General features: G+C 40.7%; 2 protein-coding genes across 3 annotated transcripts in view; both read right to left on the bottom strand.

The window, feature by feature from the left end:
• Positions 1–24,197, bottom strand: part of LOC126232226 (nucleolar protein dao-5-like) — a 350,086-nt gene that overhangs the window by 254,818 nt on the left and 71,071 nt on the right. Inside the window, exon 1 of one of the 2 annotated variants that reach the window (XM_049942518.1) lies at positions 21,360–21,712. The exons of the other annotated variant lie outside the window; for it this stretch is intronic. The gene's annotated coding sequence lies outside the window, so the exon portion shown is untranslated. Of the gene's footprint in view, positions 1–21,359; positions 21,713–24,197 lie in introns of those variants that run through there. 2 annotated transcript variants of the gene reach the window in all.
• The window catches only part of LOC126232227 (E3 ubiquitin-protein ligase SIAH1-like), a 73,215-nt gene continuing 70,872 nt past the window's right edge, over positions 21,855–24,197 (bottom strand). Inside the window, exon 3 of the mRNA XM_049942521.1 lies at positions 21,855–23,919. Coding sequence (XP_049798478.1) covers positions 23,659–23,919 — 261 coding nt within the window. The 3' untranslated portion in view covers positions 21,855–23,658. The remainder of the gene's footprint in view (positions 23,920–24,197) is intronic.

Raw genomic sequence — 24,197 nt, 5'->3', positions numbered from 1 at the left:
GTGTATATGGCATTGTGTCCTCTGTGCCAATTACTTGTGCAAAAAAAATTGCAATGTTCTCGTGCTACACTTATTCCACTGTATTTTCTTCCAACCCCCTCTGTGTTTACACTTGTTCACAGACACGAGTTAATGGTAGTTGACACTGGCAAATTGTCTGCACATGCTCATTCACTTGTATTCACTTCCATTCACTCCACTGTAAACAAGAGTTTACAACAATCCGTTATGTGTAACATTCTAGAGGATTTTCACGAAATGGGAGGAAGCTACAAGTTAGAAATCAGATTAAATAGATGATGTTTGGTACAGGATAGCTGGTCTGCTTAACGATGTGGAATTTATTTTCATGTTTGTGTGTTGTTCTCTCTTGAAAGTAATACATACTATCACCTAATTACAAGTTAATATATCCTCCAAGAAATAGTCAGAGCCCATCTGCAGTGCCTGCTGCAGTTGCACTGCACAAGGATATTGGTAATGACGTGAGCGACGAATGACAGGAACTGAGTATGACCAATTTTGAGTCAGTTGACAGTAACCAATTACAAGCTCATTCATAATTTCCTATGGTTTGTACATTAAGTTACCTGGTACTTTTGTTGTATTAGGTCAGAATTTGAACAGACTGTGTGAATTTTTTGGTAAAATTGAAATATAAGACATACAAAGGAATGACAAACATTTATTCTGGGCTCTACTGCACACCTACCTATTATTGTAAGATTTGTGACTGATAGATCTGAACAGCATGCAAGTGTTATGAAGATGCTTCAGGTACTCCAATGGGAATCCCTGGAGGGAAGATGATGATGTTTTTGAGCAATAGGCTACTATTGAGAAACTTTAGAGAACTGGCATTGAGAAGCTGACTGCCAAATGGTTCTACTGTCGCCAACATATATTTAGCATACGGACCACTAAGGTAATATACCAGATGTTAGGGCTCATATGTAGGCATGTGGACTAACTGTGAGTGGAACAGGAAACAAAATGACATAGTGGTACACGGTACCCACCACTACACTATGGCTTGTCGAATATGTATGTAGGCGTAGATTATGACAGTTGTGTTTTCATGTTGAGACTAGATGGCTTCGCCTGCTCACAAGAAATTTGTCACATTCCAAACTAACAGAGGCCTCTGGTTACACTACAGGTGAGTTTTTCAGTACATCTGGCTTCCTTCCACTCATATGGTGGTTCGTTGGTTTAGTGGTTCAGTGCCAGACTACAGATACAAAGGTCACGGGTTCAATCCCTAGTCATTCTTAATCATCATTTCTTTCACCTTCGTCATTTCTTTCGCCTTCACCAATGTAAACAATTCCTAGATGCAATCTTAGTTCAGACTGTGTGTAAAAATTGTAGGTCCCCATATAACTGGCTAACAAGGAGAGGTCACTACTTTTTTGAACCATCTATAAGATATTGTAGGGTAAAGTCCCAGGTATGACACACTGCAACCATTCACTCTCTGGTGGGCCCTCATTTGTGAGTAATCAACAAAGAAAAAATTCCAAAATTGTGTGTGATGCTTCATGACTAGAGACTGGTTGCTAAGCATAATGGTTATGGTACAAGAGTCATATGCAGGAGGTTGTAGGTTCAAATTTCAAGTGCTTTGAACTTTTTTTATTTTTAAATCTTTATCAAAATGACTTTGATCTTTATTTGTATTCTGTTAGTGAGTTTAAATGTATTTTTTTAATATCTATTCCTTGGTCATCATTTTTATCACTGTATTAACTTTTTTAATTGCTCTCATTTTTTCTTCTGATTATTCTTTTTGAAGTTGGTATATCTGTGCCTGTGCATTTAATTATTTTTATTTATCTATCGTGTTCTTTAAACATTTGAAAGTGCTGGTTTTCAGTTAAAAAAGAAAATATGGATGCAATAACAAGGACGCAAATGCAGGCTGATGAAATGGAAGAAATTAAATCAATGTTAATACACTGAAATAATTAAAATCACATGCAAAAAATTCCAAGTGAAAAAAATTTAGGAAGAAAACTTGAGAGCAACTGAGAAAGTTAATACAGTGATTAAAATAAATACAGTGATTAAAATACTGTGACAAAGGAACAGCAACTAAAAAACTACACTTATAGCAATTAACTGAATAAAAACAATGATCAAAGACGTATCGATAAAGATTTGCAGGGTGTGATGCCTGGGACCTTAATGTACTTCACTGTATAGATGGTTTCAAAAAGTCAATCCCATCGCTGGGAACCTCCCCTTGTACATCAAGATCAGACAAAGACAAGGCATACCACTTCCAATAAAACTGTGCGAAGTAAAGCATTGTGGTGATCAATTCGACCTTTTGGGCTGATTACACTTTTACCTTTTCATTTCAATCATCCCTTTGGGACTATCATTCTCATATAAATTTGCAGGCTGTGGTACACTTGCTCATCGAAAAATAACTCCTAACAATGCCCTTTTCCTCAAACTCTGAATTCATGAAAAAGTGTTATGTAGTACAATTAAGAACTGTGACTGTTTAGTAAAAGCTTAACTGTAACCCTCAACAGGTTTCAAAGGTGCAGTCAAACTTTATCATGACAAAGAAGAGTGGGGCACACCGGCACATTGAGGTATAATGACACCTTACGATCAACATTTCTAGCTAATGAAGTAAAGATACCCACAGTTGTGACACAGGTGTAAAAAAATTATGGAGATTGTTATTGTAAAATAAATTTCAGAATGCTTCTTGGCAACAACCTAAAGATGGAATGTGCCATGGATTAGCACCAACTTTACACTACAACTGGAAAAACTGTAGCCTTTTTAAAGTAATGTTTGTTCTGCGTATGCATTAAAAGGCCATCTGCGATATATTCTGTTAGTACCTAACGAAAGGAAGGAATGACATTGATTACCACATGTTCAGGAGACAATCATTAGTAGTAGTAGTAAACTGTTAGCCTAGAACAGTGGTTTGTACCAGCTGTTTATCTTCCCTCCATTTGTCATTCCTGAAGAATATCTCCAAAGTGGGCTCTAATGGGCAATATGTGAATGACTCTCACCAAAATATTAAATTACTACACACTATAGCAACTTGCGTGTCTCCTAATAGCTACTAAACAAAAAAAATTCACTTGCGGTTTCAAAAATCACAAGTACAAAAACAAAGAAAAGTTCAATTTCAATAAACACTCATATCATTAACACAGCTGATGAAAGTAAAGCAGAGAGGCAGGTATGTACATGAGGAGTGGGAAAACACATAGTCACAGTCAGGACAAAAAAAAAAAAAAAACAGTAACTGTTCAGCACCAACACAAAAACTTCGAGGAATTGGATTTATAACACACAAATCTTCAAGACACTACAGTCTACACTTTCTTTAGGGGAAAGAGAAATGTGGGTTAGTTCTGTGCGAGCAGTACACCAAGAAGCAATGCAATCCTCATAAGCGGATGACTTCAAATGTTTTTCAGGACTATTTAACCAAACTGAAATAACGTTTAAAACTTGTGCCAGTCTACGAAGTCACTTTTCTGTAACATGTTATCTACTGATTTACCGAAGCAATTACAGCTCTTTTTCTGGGATGTTTTCTGTTTGTAAGTTTTTCTTCTCCAATGTTGGACCTTACACAGCATACAAATTTTGCACTTTGGCTCCAAACCAACTAGCCCAGCCCCCTAATGCAACTCAGATCCTGGATACATTCTTATGAACTATTTAGACATCAAATGGCTAGAAAATAGGAGTCTTTCAGTACCACTCAAGAAATGAAGACTTTTACTAAAATTATGTTACCAGTACCAGAAGTAGGCTTTACAGAACAATTACTAAACCTTTCTTACAACAAGAATACAAAACAATGGAGGCTGAAGATCTAACTGTCTTTAGAACTCTTAATATCACTCTGTGCACAGTACCAACATGTTCCAAAAAGCTGCGTGTGGAAATGTGATTTTTCAAGGGGTCATTTCTTGGGTTCTACTGATCAATGAGATAAAGGGCTAAGTGTTTTGGATAGTCCTTGGCCTAGTGACCATTCACATATCTATTGGAAGAAGCAGCATGCTGTAGCTATCCTATAGGACAGTGTCACAATCTACACATTACACATTCCCTCCAACCCAGGAAGACTGAGCAAATAGGATGGTTCTTTTGCATTACATGTGGTCTAAGGTGGGTCTTAGATGACTTATAAAAAACACCATTTGTCCATGGGCAGCTCCTGAGAAAACCATGATTTTTGGGTACCATATTTACCAACTGTGGGAATGACAGAGTCTTTAATTTCTAATTATGGTAGATCATCAAAATTTTTATTGTATTTTCTTACGATGATATTCTCACGGAACTTCAAAGCTTTTTTCAATATCATTATTTGTTTCAGAGACTGACAGATTCAAAGTTACCGTACTTATGCATGAAATATCCAGCATGAGGTGTAAATATAGTTTCAACTGACTTAGTGAAAGGGGTTGAGGTCACCAAACTATGCTTTTTTTCCACCAATACCAGTAAACTACGATGTGCTGTCTCTGTGTAATGAGATTTCATATCTATACATGTTATCTTGCAGTAGACATTACCTGATTGTGTCACTTGGTGGTGCAAGCACTTTAGAAAACATTACTTTGTCAAAATTCTCCATAGTTGCAAATCAAACACCATATTTTTTGGTATACTGTAGTGCAGGGTTCAAATGGCTCTGAGCACTATGGGACTTAACATCTGTGGTCATCAGTCCCCTAGAACTTAGAACTACTTAAACCTAACTAACGTAAGGACAGCACACACATCCATGCCCGAGGCAGGATTCGAACCTGCGACCGTAGCAGTCGCGCGGTTCCGGACTGAGCGCCTAGAACTGCGAGACCACCGCGGCCGGCAATAGTGCAAGGTAAAAAATCTTAAAGATTTTTATGTTAAGTAGAGCAAAGTGACCTTGAATTGGATGGGTGACTATTGTGTGTACTCATTTGTTGTTTATATATCTCAGAGAATGTAAACATGTCAAAGTATATAAACAAACCATCAAAACTTTACTGACCTATATAATTTGTTTTATATAAGCAGCATGTCCTGCTGTAACGCGGAAAAGTATGGAACCAGCTGAAAAATGCTCCTGCCAGAGCACAAAAAAGGCACATATGTTCCTCTTTAAAAGATAGAAAAGTGGGGAACCAGCTGCCTTAATCTTCATTCTTTTTTCCTCGCCAAAAATTTTGGCCTGTGAACATATACACATTTTTTTTGTGCTGAAAGAGAATAGCAGAGACCAGTGACAGAAGAGGAAGGAGACACTAATGGTGGGAGAGAAAGTGACAGTGAAAGAGAAACAGAATTGGATGACAGAGGGAGCCAAAGAGAGAGGAGACAGTGGAAATGAAAAAGAGACAAGTGGAGATCGTATGTAGGCTTGGGGATCTAGACATGTGACGAATATCCAATGGAAGTCACATTGAACCTGTTTCGATACAAGGTGGAGAAAAAAAAAAACCCAACCTATGTATTTTAAGTTAAATGAATAAATCAAAATGAGTTATCAAAGTTTAGAGCCATTATAAAATATACACGGGCTAAACTATAGAGGAGTGGAACGAAAAAAATGTAGAAGTAAATCCATATGCCATGATTTCCTGGGAGGTCCTCTTTGTTTCCAAGTTCTTTCAATTGGATGCCAGTTTGGTGACAATCACACGCTTAACCTCACCTGGTAATCCTCCTAAGAAGATGAAACATACATTCTAACGTAGAATCCAAATCACTGTTGCTCCTGGCGTACCTTCACATCTTTGAGAGGTGAAAGCTCGAGTAAAGGCAAATGAAGAATGTCTGTGTTTGACCAGGATTATCGTCTCTAGGCTTGCACTTTACATCTAGACCACAAAATTTGACAGAAAAAAATGTAAAAATATTGGGATCTAACTAAATAATACAGCGAACTCATTACAATTTGCAGATTACCAGGCAACTTCAGATACCTAAATGTAAACATAAGGAAAATGAAATAAATGGTCACTAGTGCTATAAATGAAGATTTATTATTGGAAAAAGCACTGGGAACAACAGCTATTAGCAAGTATGAATACTAAGGACTGTAAACTGCAAATAACGGGAAATATCAAAGAAATTAGGTCAAGATAAAGAAAGATGACTATCTCTCTATTAAATGGAATTTTCAGGATTAACTACATAAGAAATGATACTAAACACTAGAAAAATGTATTTTTATGCACGTTTCAGAAGTTAGGACAAAGGAATGGCATCCAAATCCAAAATTCCTCGTTGCAAATATATATTTCTGGAGACACCCAGCAATGATCTAAGGATGGAAAAGACAAGAAAAAGTAGTCAGAGACAGAATAAAAGTTCAAAATTCAGTTGTTGACACATCTGGGCACATCAAAAGAATGCAAGAACAAAAGCTTCTGAAGAGTATAATGGGGTCCACACCGAATGGAAGAAGACTAAAGGAGTGTACAATTAATGCTTAGGTTCACACAATGTGACTTAATGAGGGAAAAGGATATTCCTGACTATGTAGGAATGTAGAAGAGTGACGAAAAATAACGAGAGAGACTGTATAATCGAATCTACCGGTGAAATATGTACAGAGTGTGACACCAGAAATAATAATTAGTGTCAATTCTAGTTTTCAAATGTTCCTTTACAAAGGAAAACGCAGGAGTATTGGCCCAATTTAATCTCCGTACCACTGAAAAGTTGAGTGAAAGAGAGATTAGCATCAATGGTGCCTACAAGAAGGGTAGTACGAGTGCTCCACAAAACTACTATCCAATATCCTCGACATATACGCAGTATTTCCCTATTTCTGGAAAGCGTTTGCCCCAGTACCACTCCTGTGCTTATTATCAGATGTTTGATCACACGGGCTATCAGACGGGTCAGTGGCACTGCGTCTGGCACATCAATTGCGTCACTGAATCCCCTCTGCTGCAGGGCATCGGACCACACACTGCCACTCAGTTCTGCTATTCCGGCTGAGGGCAGGGCCTGCTAGATACCGATGCGATCAGCGTGGATGAAGTTCTAAATTTCTCTGCTCGTGTATTCTTGCCAATAATATTGGATCGAGGATTTCTCGGTACGGAGGATGCAGGATGCTATCGAGGATGGAGAGTCACCGACATAGGAAGAAGTAACTTTGGGTGTACCTCAGGGAGTTGTGTTAGGCCACTTGCTGTTCACGCGTACATTAATGACCTCGCAGACAATATTAATAGCGAATGCAGACTTTTCGCAGATGATGCAGTTACCTACAATGAAATACATTCTGAACAAAGGTGTACAAATATTCCGTCGGACTGATAAGATTTCCAAGTGGTGCAATGACTAGCTGCCTGCTTTAATGTTCAAAAATACACTCCTGGAAATTGAAATAAGAACACCGTGAATTCATTGTCCCAGGAATGGGAAACTTTATTGACACATTCCTGGGGTCAGATACATCACATGATCACACTGACAGAACCACAGGCACATAGACACAGGCAACAGAGCATGCACAATGTCGGCACTAGTACAGTGTATATCCACCTTTCGCAGCAATGCAGGCTGCTATTCTCCCATGGAGACGATCGTAGAGATGCTGGATGTAGTCCTGTGGAACGGCTTGCCATGCCATTTCCACCTGGCGCCTCAGTTGGACCAGCGTTCGTGCTGGACGTGCAGACCGCGTGAGACGACGCTTCATCCAGTCCCAAACATGCTCAATGGGGGACAGATCCGGAGATCTTGCTGGCCAGGGTAGTTGACTTACACCTTCTAGAGCACGTTGGGTGGCACGGGATACATGCGGACGTGCATTGTCCTGTTGGAACAGCAAGTTCCCTTGCCGGTCTAGGAATGGTAGAACGATGGGTTCGATGACGGTTTGGATGTACCGTGCACTATTCAGTGTCCCCTCGACGATCACCAGTGGTGTACGGCCAGTGTAGGAGATCGCTCCCCACACCATGATGCCGGGTGTTGGCCCTGTGTGCCTCGGTCGTATGCAGTCCTGATTGTGGCGCTCACCTGCACGGCACCAAACACGCATACGACCATCATTGGCACCAAGGCAGAAGCGACTCTCATCGCTGAAGACGACACGTCTCCATTCGTCCCTCCATTCACGCCTGTCGCGACACCACTGGAGGCGGGCTGCACGATGTTGGGGCGTGAGCGGAAGACGGCCTAACGGTGTGCGGGACCGTAGCCCAGCTTCATGGAGACGGTTGCGAATGGTCCTCGCCGATACCCCAGGAGCAACAGTGTCCCTAATTTGCTGGGAAGTGGCGGTGCGGTCCCCTACGGCACTGCGTAGGATCCTACGGTCTTGGCGTGCATCCGTGCGTCGCTGCGGTCCGGTCCCAGGTCGACGGGCACGTGCACCTTCCGCCGACCACTGGCGACAACATCGATGTACTGTGGAGACCTCACGCCCCACGTGTTGAGCAATTCGGCAGTACGTCCAGCCGGCCTCCCGCATGCCCACTATACGCCCTCACTCAAAGTCCGTCAACTGCACATACGGTTCACGTCCACGCTGTCGCGGCATGCTACCAGTGTTAAAGACTTCGATGGAGCTCCGTATGCCACGGCAAACTGGCTGACACTGACGGCGGCGGTGCACAAATGCTGCGCAGCTAGCGCCATTCGACGGCCAACACCGCGGTTCCTGGTGTATCCGCTGTGCCGTGCATGTGATCATTGCTTGTACAGCCCTCTCGCAGTGTCCGGAGCAAGTATGGTGGGTCTGACACACCGGTGTCAATGTGTTCTTTTTTCCATTTCCAGGAGTGTATAAGATCGTTCACTTCACAAAACTAAAAAACAGAGTATCTTATGACTACAGTGTGAAAGACTCACAGTCAGAATCTGTGAACACATACAAATACTTGGTTGTAGTGGGGACACAAAGCAGAACAGTCGTATAGGCTCAGTCACGGATAAAGAAGGTAGTATACTTTGGTTTAGTCATAGAATACTAGGAAAATGCAGTTAGGCTATGTACGAGATTGCTTAGAAATCACTTGTGCAACCTGTTCTAGAATACTGCTCAAGTGTGTACAACCCACACCAAATAGGACTAACAGGGATATTGAATGTGTACAGAGAAGGACAGCACGAACGGTCACACGTTTGTCTGACCTGTGAGAGTGTGTCACTGAGATGTTAAAAAACTCCAACTGGCAGACTCTTGAGGATAAATGGAAACTATTTGGAGAAACTATACTAACACAGTGTCAAAAACTGGCTTTAAACAATGACTAAGGATATACAACAGCCCTGTACCTATCGCTCACATAGGAATTGTGAGGGTAAGATTAATTACAGCACGCACAGAGTACCCTCTCCCTTGCACTTCACAATGGTTCAGAGAGAGATAGAGATGATATGGGGTTAAAGCCCTCCATCACTGTTTCTGTCTGCATGTTAAGGCTAATATCAGTAATATCAGAAGCTACCACAGATTTCCTGATATGATTTTCAATGACTGACTGACTGACAGCAAGGAAGGTTTGAGGACACAGCAGGTTGGTAGAAGGCCAGCCTAGTGCAGCAGCAGCCTGGCACGAGAAGCTTTCGCAACAAACTGTTGCCTCATCAGGAAAGAGGGGAAGGAGAGGGAAAGACGAAAGGATGTGGGTTTTAAGGGAGAGGGTAAGGAGTCATTCCAATCCCGGGAGCGGAAAGACTTACCTTAGGGAGAAAAAAGGACAGGTATACACTCGCACACACACACATATCCATCCACACATATACAGACATATACAGACACAGACTCTTCTTGTGTCTGTATATGTGTGGATGGATATGTGTGTGTGTGCGCGAATGTATACCTGTCCTTTTTTCCCCCTAAGGTAAGTCTTTCCGCTCCCGGGATTGGAATGACTCCTTACCCTCTCCCTTAAAACCCACATCCTTTCGTCTTTCCCTCTCCTTCCCCTCTTTCCTGATGAGGCAACAGTTTGTTGCGAAAGCTTGAATTGTGTGTGTGTGTGTGTTTGTGTGTCTATCGACCTGCCAGCGCTTTCGTTCGGTAAGTCACATCATCTTTGTTTTTAGATATATTTTTCCCACGTGGAATGTTTCCCTCTATTATATAGAATAAATACTTTGGTGTACAGTGTTTAAGGGATGTGAAGGGAAATCCAGGAAGTTGTCACACGCAAAATGTAGCTCACTACGAGCCGGCACTGCAGTCTGGCAGCCCAGGACGTGCAGTAGCTCCCAGCGCCCATCATTACCACAACGTGTAACTCGAAGCACCGCTAAGATACGGAACAGATGACATATGCACTGCCAAGAACTTTCCCGCAGGGTTTAGCTTAAATAGATTAAATCGCATGAAAGTTATGATACTCAGTTGCCTAACATTTTCCTCTGATTTTTAATTACAATCACACAGTGGCCCATAAACAAAATTATCACAACACCAGATACGTGGTCTGGCCGTAGATCCACAGTGTGACCTGTGCGGAACCAGGTTCAGTTGCTAATATAATTTTAAGAAGATCCTCGAGACGTCATTTGAAATTAACTGACCACAGGCTCTACAACTACAATAAATCTTTGTAGACCCCAGTTTTTATCCCAGAGGCCATGGATGCCTTCACCATTGTTAGTTTCTCGACAGAGATGTGTATTCTCAATTACTATGTGCATCCTCTGCATTTGCCCGACAGTGAAAATCTAGCACAATATAATTTGAAGATCGGAATAAATATGACAGCTGAGAGACAAATATATATACGGTTAAAAAAAAAAGCATTCTTCCAAGGAATTTCAGGCAAAATAAACCTTCCCCCAGTACTGAACCAACCAGTTTTGGCCCCTTTAAAGTTTTCCAAAGGCATGCCAAGGACAATGGAAAGTACAGTTTGTTTAGTTCTATCTGCCAGCTCTCCACTTTATACAACTTTCCACAACAAGTGTGGCACCGTGTGTGGGTTTCATTGTGTACCATATTTTCTGACAAGAGTTTCACATTCTGAATGTTCTCTTCCAAAGTGAAACTACAAAACAAGGATCAGGATTTTCTTTTTTCACAAATCTTTTCACCACAACAGAAACAGTTCAAACATGTAATATCTTCCCCACCATTCCAATTTTGTCACTTTGATTCTATGCACATTTATGGGCTCTTTGTTATGTCTAATGGAGGCTGTCTTCTCCTCCAGTGTCATTTGAACATTAAGAAGGTGAAAACAAGTCATACGATGAACTTCTCAACTCTCAATAGTAATTAGCGCTATTTATAGTACTTAAGATGGCATTAAATCCAACAGTGTCATGTTAGAGTGGCTATTATGTGCACATTGAGATATCTTTTCTCTGTATTACTACCATGCTTTCAGCAAACGACAGCTGTTAAAACAGTTTATTGACAAGTTTCAGGGTTCTGTGTGTGTGTAAAAGGGTATAATGGGGAAGAGGCAATAAGGAAAAATAGCGCACTGTAATGCCAATGAAAGTTAAAGTGCAAATCAATCTTACACACACCTCATGTTTTGGTTCTGTCCGTAGACAGCAGCAAACATTTACATCTCCACAGTTCCACTCTTTGAGCTCCATAACAGAGGGTTACTTCAAATCTTTGGGAACTAGTTGTATTCAACTGCACCCATTCTTATATTATTCTCTCATAGAAAAGTCTCAATAAAATCTTGAAGTATTTCTCGTGAACTTCTAACACGTAACACCTTTCTGATTTATTTATTTATTTATTTTTTAATGAAAGAAATGCTGCTTTGTGTCCTTAACACTGAAGTTCCTTGCACCACAGTAAACTCCACTAAATCTCAGACACAATTCCAATGTCAATCCTTATTTCACTGCAATTTTTCTCACTTTTTTTGGGTCTTTAGGACCACGTCAGTGTTGCTAAAACTTCACAGCTGTTTAAGTGAGTCCCCATTACTCCTCCTCAAATGATGTTCACGAACAAAATTTTTTTTAGTAATGAATGCGGAAAGCAAAAGAAAGAACTATATTTTCAAATATTTCTGTACTATGGAAGATCCAGCAGTACTGCACCAGTTTCCTTTCCACACAACTGCAAACATTATATTACTAAACTCAGTAACATTAAGAAATCGAGAGACAGACTAAACGAGATGGCCAAACTAATTTGAAACACACACAGGATATGTGGCAGATGCTCTGTGATAAAATGATACAAATACCCCTCCCCCAAATCCGCAATTCTTTAAATAATCGATGTTCCGTGTATAATACTACACCGTATCTTCAGAACTACATATTGTACTATGACTTAGTGGTGTTTGTGGATACTATCTGCAAAATGTGTTGCGGAAAGATTTAATAATAAGGAATTAATATATTGAAAAGTCATGCCTAATGTCGAACAGTGGAAAAGCAGGAAGTGATAAACTATGTTTCTTTTAATGTCTTTATGGTGGTATTAGTGAGGGGGGTGGGAATCAGAAAGATTTTCACATGTGTACAGTTTGTTAGAAGTCACCAAGTGCTCCCATTCTAAGACACTGGATGCATACTGTCTGGGTAATTTTTGCACCTCGAGTTATGCCGCCTCAAGATATATAATTTCTGACTTGGCACCTCTTAATGAGTACGAGACAGCATTTTAAATTTCTCAATGTGGTCAATAACTATACGAAATACTGAAAATGAAATTTCTGTTGGCTTTGGAAACTGTTAAATAGGCAATCTGCAACTGGGACCATGAAAGATTCTTAGCCACTCAGTAATACGGAAAACAGTTTGATGCGCACAGCCAAACAACGGTTGTATCCGTCGTCAACATTAAGGCTGGTGTGCTGCAGTTCTTGTCGGTTATCCTCTTTATTTCAGCACCACTGCCACATCCCGGATTATCGACTACAAGTTGTAGCAGCTGCTTCACTACCAGTGCCGTGACAGTCTTTTTTGTTTGAGCTAATACTTTTACAAACTTTCAAACCAACTGTAAATACCATTACCTGTCACAAGCTACATGTCCACTCACCGTACACTGGTGGCTGAGCAGCTCGTGTTTGTGCACACATTAACTACCGTTTGAAGATTAAATAAGAACCTAAGCTGGCCGACAATGGGGATGTTCCTATGCAAATCCTGGCAAAACTGCTAGAGCTGTTCACATTTAGGCCCCAGGCACATTTCATATTACAGGGTGCAGTGAAAAACTTAATTGGCAAATTTTTGGTTCTGTTAAACCACATGTTGTGCACAAAGAGCTAATGCACACTCTTGCATGTGACTGTAGTGTCAATTCACAAGCTCCTTTATTATCAGTCCCTTCTTTGAAGATAATACATCAAAAAGACCTGTACCGTGCCATCTGCACCTTATCGAGACCCCCTTGTACGACATGTGATTCCCCCCTATGGAAGTGCACAACTGTGTGGAAACCACTGTTTTCGTGCGATATCGAGCAGCACCTCATATACCCCCCCCCCTTTTTTTTGGAAGATCTGCTTAGTGCTTAGTGCAACCTTCCGTGAACTTGACGAACCTGTTATCTCCAGAGGTTTTCCAGATCTGTAGCGTGCAAGGTGACCTGACATGAATCCGTGTTACTTTTAGTACTGGGTATAAAGAACACGTTTGCCAGTAACACATTCAGTCTCTAGGTGATCTGAAGGCCAGTATACAGGAAAATGTTGCTCAAATTCCACTGGAACTGCTGCGAGCAACTGTTGATAATTTTGTTTTATGGACGCAGCATCGTCAAAATCTCTGGCGCACATACTGAATAAGCTGTGTAGGCGGTGGTTAACAACAAAATCAACAATATGTTTTTCTCCCTCATTTGAACTTTTCTGCCTACATTGTGTTCCTAACCCATTTCACATGTAAACATTTCTATATGTCTTTATTTGCATTCGCAGCACCATATTTGCACTAGGTGGCCAAAAAAAAGCATTCCGTCTTCAGGCCACGAGTGGCCGACCGGGACCATCCGACCGCCGTGTCATCCTCAGAGGAGGATGCGGGTAGGAGGGGTGTGGGGTCGGCACACCGCTCTCCCGGTCGTTATGATGGTATTCTTGACCGAAGCCGCTACTATTCGGTCAAGTAGTTCCTCAGTTGGCATCACGAGGCAGAGCGCACCCCAAAAAATGACAACAGCGCACGGTGGCTGGACGGTCATCCATCCGAGTGCCGGCCACGCCCAACAGCACTTAACTTCGGTGATCTCACGAGAACCGGTGTATCCACTGTGGCAAGGCTGTTGAGGTGGCCGAAACCGGAACAAAATTTTTTCCAGCGTAAATCAGTTCCCCATTAATGCATTAGAATATCTGCCATATGATAATTACTGTCCACAGTCGACCTCTATGAATTATAACCAACCGGTACAGAAGTATGCTGTGCATACACGTTCACTGCGATGGAGACTGAGGACATTGGTTTGACGATATCAATGGTACTTTCCACGACTATTTTATTTTAACCATTTTTAGTAAAAGAGGTTGTGATTGTTGTTTATCAAGTAATAATACTATTGTAGTATTTGAACCCACTGTAAAATGTCTTACATTTTGCACAACTGTGTCTTTCCTGAGTGGGAGATGACTATGTGTTATAATGGTTGTCTAACTGAGGATAGTTGCTCTGACTATCGAAACATAGTGTGTAAGTTGGAACATATTTCACATTGTGGTTGAATGCGACAACGTTAGCATTGTTGTTTTACAGAACTAAGAGTATCCCACAAAATAGTGTCCACCGATATCAGACACAGTGTGACTAGTTCTTCAGCGTGTGTTGTATGCGAGTGACAGGAAAATGACATGAAAATGGAGTGCAGGCGAACACTGGAAAGTAAATCTGTGGTCAGCTGAGTGTACTCAATTACTTGCCTTGCATGGAGCTTCTTTTTGTCAAGCTTCTGTTCTCAAACCCATTTCCTCATTATACTATTTTGGTACTCCAAATACTTCCGGAAAGTACGCCCCGACACTTGAATTTAGATTTAATACCAAGATATTGATCTTCGAGATACACAGTTTGCATTTTATATTCTCTGTATTTCAACCATAAGTTATTTTGCTGCGTACATAGCAAAACCTGTCTACTACTGCAGCTATGTTTTGCTGCAGGAGAGTGTGCATTGCTGTGTGGGAAGTGTCAGCTAACTCTCAGCAAGTAGATGTGGCCCTCAATGAGGCAGCGCTATTTGTTAACCAGATGCTAGACTACACCTTTGACCGCTGTTTAATCCCTCACGGGTATAGCTACCCCCCCAAATTAGAAGAGCAGTCGCTGCAGAAAAAGAGAGAGATGCAAACAGAAGACCAACAACATATTGTATATAACCTCACTATTGTCGCTAGACACCTGAAGTCGAGAAAGTATTTCCCCAAGAGGTTGGTTGGTTGTGTTGGGGAACGAGACCAGACAGCGAGGTCATCGGTCTCATCAGATTAGGGAAGGGCAGGGAAGGAAGTCGGCCGTGCCCTTTGAAAGGAACCATCCCGGCATTTGCCTGGAGCGATTTAGGGAAATCACGGAAAACCTAAATCAGAATGGCCGGACGCGGGATTGAACTGTCGTCCTCCCGAATGCGAGTCCAGTGTCTAACCACTGCGCCACCTCGCTCGGTTCCCCAAGAGAATTACTCCCTTAACTATTGCACCGAGAGACCAGACACTTAAATCTACAGCAGGAGGCACAAGTCAATCTTTCTTACAAATTGAAAGAGGAATTTCCTTGGGGCCTCACTGTGACATCGCTTCATCCTTGAGAACACTCGATTCTTCTACGATCGGGAGTCTCCAAATGCAAAAACATCCTAAGGAAATGACAACATGTAGATGACAACTTGTGCAAATGTGGGAAAATCCGAACACACCACTACCTGCTCCTCTACACACTCTTGGATGGAGCAGTCAATTTACAAAACTTAGGACAAAGGACAATGCTGTAAAAGCTGCTGATCAGTGGAGAAGGAAGATTTCACGAACAGTGGACATTTAAAATAAAGTAAGGATGTTGTTTCCGTGCCTCATTTCCTAGTCTGTTTCCCTCCACATCAACTTCACTGCATTATCCTCGTTTTGTTTCTATGCGTCTTAAAACCTCTTTCAAGACAACCCATTACGTCTTGCATTCTTCTGCAGATGTACTGCTTTTGTCACTATTTTCTGCTGTTCAAAAATGATACTGCCAGATATCCCATTCTCCGCTTTTGCAGCCTCTCACACTTCTCTATCTTTTTTTTTTTTAAATCAAATTCTGTTGAAGTTTTTCGTCACCAACAGTATTCAGCGCCTCTTCATTAGTTACTTGCTAACCACCCAGCCTTCAGTATTCTTCTGTAACTTCACACTTTAAAAGCTATCACCACCACCACCACCACCACCACCACCACCACCACCACCACCACCACCACCACCACCATTATGTTTAACAGGCTAGAGCATGATAATCGAACCTATTCCGACCTCCCCGGCTTTGGTAAACGATTGATGTCTATGTTCGCACTACATTTAACACACGATTTGATACAGAATCTAAAACTGCTGAGTAAATTCAGTATACATATATTAATGGACAAATTTCCGATAAGAACATTCGTGCATATTACAAAAATATATCACACATCAACTACATTACTTTTACCATTTACTGCCCACCAACTACTTCCCCACGATGCTCCCCATAGCTCCAAGACAGAACTACTAAAAAATATGTTTTTCTCAATTTTTTTTTTGGAATATTTCCCCCACAAATGACAGTCTACATTTTTTGGAATTTTCAATACGACTCATGGTTTTGAGCAGTTAGTAGCAACTCTTTAATGCTAAGCCCTGAAATGCATGTTAGCGTCACATACAGAGGCTTCGGGGTACAGTTTATACAGAGTACAGCTCTTACAGGTCTCCCACATGCTCTGATAATTTCACCTGACGGTGTCCTACCAAATTCCACACAATTTTCATGTTCTGACATTACATTGAAAGGGAATGAGCAGAGTGGCTGAAACTTAGCTACTGAACTCCTGTCTCTGTGAATCTCTGTTATACAGCATAGCACAGTTAAAAGTAGCCCAGCTCCCTTTTGAATGAGAATGTAATATTTCACCTTCTGAAAGAAAGTAACCAGCTACAACAATGGACGGTTTTATGCAATAATCAACTGTTAGCATTCTTCTGTCAGCATTTCACATTATTTCATCACTGAGGTTAGAAACTTCTCTTTGCAGTTTGCAAAATGACTTTCTCAACAGAAGAAAGAATTGAAATTGTAGAAGCACATGTGAAAACAGGTTCAATTAAGGAAACCTGTGAAACTTTCAGGATGAAGCATCAAGACAGAGGATTACCAGCAGAGAGAACAATACAGAGCCTATATAAAACTGGCATGCTGCGGATCTGTACAAAATGTAAGAAAACAAAGAATTCCTTCAGTTTCCACACCAAAACTCATTGCAGGTTTTCATCAAAGAATTGTTGAGGGCCCAAAGAAGTTTATATGTAAGTTTGCCCAACAGGCACATGTAACAAGGAGGAATTGCCAGCAGATATTGAAAAGTCTCAATCTGAAGTAAAGTCGTGTGAGACAAAGGATGGCAGTCAGAGATTTAAAAATTATTGCATGTGGCTTTTGAATAATGTTTGTCAGTCCCCCTTCGACTATATCATGAGTGATGGAGCACCGTTTCATATCTCTGGTCGCACGACTTCGCAGAACACGAGGTGCTAAGCAATGGAGAACCTTTAAAATTGTGTCAGCAACCACTCCACGATGAAAAATCTGCGTTTGGTGCAGTGTAACTCGAATTTGCACCACCGGACTGATATTTTTCAACACTACCCTTAACGATGTTGCATATGTGGAAATGTTTCATATATTTTGTGCTTGACTGATTGAAAATGAAGGACAACACTGCCTCTTCCACCAAGATGGTGCAACAGCCATACGCCTAATGTATCCCTGGAACGAGTCCGTGATGCCTTCACCGAGGAACGAACTGTCAGCAAACACTTATGGCCATCATTTGAAGAGCAAGGTCTATGAAACAAATGCACACACGATACATCAACTGAAAAACATCACCAGCTGTGACAGCCGCAATTGATATCCGAACTTCACGACGGGTGTATCTGAATGTGCTTAGATATGCTCAGCGGTGTACTGATATTGCAAGGGTTTGCTTTCAGCACCATCTATAAACGAACTTTTTGTTGCATTTTCATTGGAAATAAATGGTAAGTCCATTTCAGCTCTTTGTTTCCACAATTTCACTGCATTTCCTTTATACTTAAATGAGCTACTTTTATCAGCGCTACCCTGTACTTTGACATATGGTTAATCGACGTTTAGTATTAATGATCTGACAGTGTTTTAGATAGTTTTTTTCCCTGTTGTTGGCAATCCTATACACCGCGAGAATAAGTTTGTATGTGTGTCGCTAGACAGCAGTAGAATACAGTTACATTGTTATCATCTAGTGGGGATTTCATGAATGTATACAGGAAATATGCCCTTGAAAAAGCCCCTGTTTCAGTATAATAAATTTATTTTTGTGAGTGAACTGTGCTCGAGTTATTTTCTTGCCAATAACTGCAGCATACAGTGAGTCTGAAAAAAGGAAAATATTAATTCAGTCTGCAATTTATAAGGTAAAAATTTTGAAGATGAGCTTGAAAAAGAACTACTGAATCGTCGAAATTTTAATGAAATAGTCACAGACTATTGTGTAGCGAGCAATGGGAGACGAGCTGATTTCATCAATAAAGAAACAAATTATGGTAAGCAAACGTATATTAACAGGTGATACGAAGTAATTCATTTGTTGTAACTACCCATGTAGCTTACTAAATGAAGTGAAAATGGGTGGTAACATGTTTCTACACAGGTGTCACATTTTCCAATACTTTAGCAAACAAACCATTCGAAAAAATTGTGTGTTTTGAAGTCGTTTGTCACTTATACTGCATATTTTTCTTAAAACAGAACTATAAATATGAAAACCCTGACACACACAATACGCTAGCTCGCAAACAAATCAACATGGCAGCTGTTCGGTTTGCCTCTGCCACCAGTCACAGCGCAAGACCTGTGATGTCGCAAAAACTTCAAGCTTTTGTCTCGCATACTCATAAAAGATGCGAACTGAACATACACACAACAATAAACGTCCCAGGCTTAGATTTGAAAACATGAAAAAAATTAAGCATGCAGTGAAGAAAACATACACTGCATTAAAGAGCTATCTCCAAAATGCATCTTTTAGTTAAATTTGTTGCGATAAAAATGTTGGAAATGTGACATCGACAAATAAATACGATACCTGAAGATTACATCGTGGAGTTTCTTTTTGGTGTGATTCAGTAATTGTGTATGGAACACAGAGGAGATACAGTAAGCAAACTTTTGGCTAGCTTTTGTCCCCTCGCCTCAAAAATCTTGGTTGTGGTCACAGGCTGATCTGCAGCATAGCCCGAGGTCTAGGTTAGTTCAGATTGGCAAATTTTGCAGTTTCCCAGGTATAGAAACCACATGCTGCAGCTGCATATAGCTATACTAAAGACAAATATACTTTCAGAAAATACTTCAGCACTTAGATTCAATTTTAACACATTTCTCTTTTCCAGAAATTATCTTCTTGCTATAGCAAATCTGTATTTTACATAATCTCTACTCAGCCATCATGAGTTTTTCTGCAGCCAAAACAGCAGTCACCTACTTTCAGCATCTCATTTCCTAATCTAATTCCATCAGCGTCACCTGATTTAATTCGACTACACTATATTTATACCATTTTTAAAATTTCTGTTTTAAGTTGGTCAGAATGAATACGTGGAAAAGAGATGTAAGATGAACACAAGTCCCCTACTGTTTCAGAATTGCAACACCGTCAACAAACCTTCAAACAGTTTTTATTTCTAATACATTAACTTCAATTCCATTTCCAAATTTCTCCTTGTTTTTCTTCACAGATTGCTCTATGTAAAGACTGAATACCATGGCGAATAGGTTGCTACCCTGACTCACTCTGTTGTCAACCACTCCCTCCATTTTGTGTCCAACTCCTGTAACTTAGTCTTATTTCTGTAGAAGCAGTGGATAACAGTCCACTGCTTTTTATCTCTAATAACTTCAGAATTTCAGTAAGTGTATTTCACACAACACAGTCACACATTTTTTTCTGAATCTAAAGAATCTGTGAATTTCTATTTTTCTCACGTTACCTTTGGCAGAGCAGGATTTACACATATATCAGCTATGCCCATGCCCAAGACCAGGGTACATAGAGGAACAGTGTGCCAAGAGATCTCAATCAGCATTTGTATTTTCCACAAATTTGCTCTCCCCCCCCCCCCCCCTCCTGAAAACTTTTACAGCATGTCAGCAGCACTGTCATTAGCATAGCATTTGGTTGATTGTTCAGTAGTAAAACAAAGAAAGGAAGGTTCAGGTTTAACATCCCATCAACATCAAGGTCATTAAGACGGAGCATGAGTTCTCATTGTTTCCAGCGTGGGGGAAGGAAATTGGTCATGTCCTTTCAAAAGGGACTATCTTGGCATTTGGCTGTACTGGTTTAGAGAAATAATGGAAAATCTAAAGCAAGTTGGCTGGACGTAGATCTGAATATTCATCATCCCACGCATGAGTAGAGTTTCAGTTGTAGGTCAACTGTTAATGCCAACTAGTCATAAAGTGCCCGATTTGCAAATTTTGCATTGCTTTATGTAATAGATGACATTGGTTGACAGACTGGAAACAAGTCTCAATGAATGATTCCTAAGTCTAACACTAACTTTCTAGGTTAATATATTTATGGTTTCATATTAAAATACATTTACTTATTTTCTTTCTGCAGATATAGTGAACCAGTGGATACGTTGGTTGTCATTCTAGGTTGAGAACAGCTTCTGCATTCCCCTCTGCATACACACTTTTCCTTAACCAAACTGCAAACTGCCAAAGTTGAGCCTACTCCTTTCAATTACTCCAACATAGTTTCATTTTCTGAGCAGAAAAGTAAATAGCTGACAACATAACTTTTAGCTTCTACATCCACAATACATTTGCTTTAATTAATTCCACTACTGATTACATTTTTGTAGTAAAGAATCTTAATTCTTTAGAGCAACAAAAAATAAAAATGTCGAAAGTCTAAAATCAATGAGTGACAGAGGGAAGGGGTGCCCTGAAAAGTCTCCGGCCTAGGGTGTAATCCCTGGAAATCTGGCCCTGGTCTTCAGAGATATACTTTGCTAAAAATATGAATGAAAACTGCATGCTCTGGTGCTTTCTGAAAGACAGAACAAACCCACATGACCCAAGCACACAAAAAGGTGGGCACAAACATCTCCGTTTCAGACATTCCCTACTGTGCTGAACAATTACAAAGAGAATCCTCAACTTACCGTCCAGAAAAGGGGTCACCGGGATGGACGGTATCCTCCCACTTGCAGAATTTACACGTTCATCGTGCCAGTAAGACTGCAGAGGCGGAATGTGTTCGGAGCTACTTCCAGTATCGCCTTACGTGCCGCACGAGTCTCAGTCCGCCACATCTTCGGTAGAGCAATCTATTGGAGACGGGTCGGGAGTTCTTGAGAGTTAGCTAAGGCTGGATCACACGCCTACATTCTGCAACTGCACTGCTTTCTGGAAGTTAACCCTAGATGCAAAAATTCATGTTCCTAACATACTTCTGGAGGTAAGACGCGTCTCACAATTTATAAAAATACATTCACTTGTGTCAGATTACTTCCACATAATATATTTCACACAATTTGATCTAATTTAACAGACCAGTATCTACAAATTGTGCCAATGCCCAGTTTACGTCCAACATTTATGTGACAAGCTGCCAAATGTTTAAAGTAACTTATTCTAAGTAACTAATGTACAGTTAGCAAGATTACTTCATTTATTATTTGAACCAGCAGATGTTCACATGGTGCAAATGTCAGGGGCACGTCAACACAATCAAACAAACAAACCTCAAATCAAGTGTCGAGAGCACTGGAATGAGATGTCAGATTAAACAATAAAGGAAGAACACAGCTTTTTAATCGCAAATTATCAGTAAAAGAGAAAAACAAAGTCTTTCTAATCTGTATAATATTTTAAATAATTAAAAATGTTGATTTGAGAATAGTTTACACTGAAATGTCGTATTAAGTAGGAACGAAAGAACACAGCTACACGATTGCAAATCATCGATCAAAGGAACAACCGAAGTGTCTTTATACTATGTATATTATTTTTAAATTAATAAAAAAAAAAAATCTTGATTTGTGCAGCCGTATGAGAAAATTTATATTTAACATCTAGCCGGTGAGCATTCTTTGTGGGCACTTACATGATGCTCAAAGTACCTAAAAGACCACTTTTTGCACCATGGAACTACAAAGCAATTACTGTGATTAAATGTTTCTAGAAATTAACTTCATGAGACTAAAATGATGGTTATTACCATGAAACAAGAGCTTTAAATTTCACAGGAAGATTAAAGAAGCAAGTCGCTACACAAGAATGTCTGATCATTACAAAAATAAAAATAAAGACAATTATAATTGTTATTATTATGTAGGAGTGTCGTTCATTGCATGATTTTAGGACTCCACATATATCCCAGTAAACAGAATCACACTGCACTTTAAACTAAGTAAGTGTTACTATATGACAATGATTATAATATCTGCCTCCATAGCATTGAGTACAATTATTTAACTATAATTTTGTGCCTATCAAAAAATTTTGATTCAGTTAACACACTTAAATATTATAGTGTTACAGGAATAGGCTGACCCACAGGCTCACAAATTTTAAACATCATCTACAATATTACAGGAACTGCAATGGTTATCACATATGTGTATTAATCAGACTGCCGTTTACAACACAGACATCAGTTTCTCTTTGGAACTGTAAGAATTTCAGCAGTCACAAATAGTCAGATACTAAAAACATTAATCAATGTCTGGCCCACAAACACAGTCATTTGTAAATTACACCATTCCAGATTAACTCGCGGGCCCAAAAGATTTAACTCTTGCCGAGCAGGGAAAACGAGCAAATCACATTCTGGAATGCAAGAGATCTAGCCTCAAAGTAACGAAATCGTACGCTATCTCGACACTGCTCCCGGAAAGACTTTTAAAAGAGTTTTCACACGGTGTTTACAAGTGTACTGTAAGCACAACAGGGCTAATATAATACTCAAAATGACTCGATGGGAATCTGTTGAGAACTTGCCAGGTCGATGACACACTGCTAGGCTTCATTACAGAGACACACCGTTGTATTATACTTTTTTTCAAAGTGAAGAAATTATACTGGGAACAGGTGCAATTGTAGGAGTTGTCACATAGTAATTTGTCACACAGAGGGGTGCTGCAGTAGGAATACAGCTTCAGTCCCAGAGGAATCTTACACATACACTAACACACGAGTGGGAGATGGGAACGGCAGTGTCTGCAGGATCGGCCAGTCACGGGCCCCGGTCACAGTCTGTTGAGCCTCCCGAGTGGGGATGGCAGCAGTCACTCCCATCAGTCAGTCACCGGACAGCAGGCGGAGCAACTCTTGTGCGTCTGACACCGGACAGTCATCTCCGGCACCATCCACAGGGCCGCAGGCATCCCGCCCCCCACCATCTGCGCCCTCCTCTGCCCCGGCCCGAGCACCGCCCTTCCTGCCGCCGCCCCCACCTCGCTACACCATCGATATCGTCACGTTTATGCCCAGGTTGCCATTGTCGGCAAACAGCTGCGCGATGCAGGTGTCGAACACCAGGCAATCCGAGTTGAGGATGGCAGAGGCGACCCCCTCGTGGATCGAGCGGGGCGTCGCCTCCCAAGTGAGCCGGCGGCGCTGCCCGTTCAGCTCTAGCCGGTAGGCAAACCCCTCCGCCTGCTTGCGCGACCCGATCAGCTGCACGATGGCGAAGAACTGCTGGTGGCCGTCAAACTTCTCCTGCGTGCAGAAACGTTTCGGGGTCAGTTGTTGTATTTAAAAATGAAACACTTAAAATGTTGGCCAATACAGCTGAACTTTAAAACGACAATATCGGTTACAACGCCAACTCTGCTATAATGTTGTAATTTCTGTAGTACAGCCATAGTCCTCATAAGGAACATACTTCTCATCCACGTTTAATATGACAAATGTACCTCGTACATGACATTTTCAGCCTCACTTAGCAATAAGATTTTACAAGAATCAATGAACTGTAGAGGGCAATCTGTTTTTGT

The sequence above is a fragment of the Schistocerca nitens genome, unplaced genomic scaffold (genome assembly GCF_023898315.1).
Source record: "Schistocerca nitens isolate TAMUIC-IGC-003100 unplaced genomic scaffold, iqSchNite1.1 HiC_scaffold_466, whole genome shotgun sequence".
In the NCBI taxonomy this organism is placed as follows: domain Eukaryota; kingdom Metazoa; phylum Arthropoda; class Insecta; order Orthoptera; family Acrididae; genus Schistocerca; species Schistocerca nitens.
Note: the sequence above shows the minus strand (reverse complement) of the source record. Positions and strands in the feature narration are given on the sequence as shown.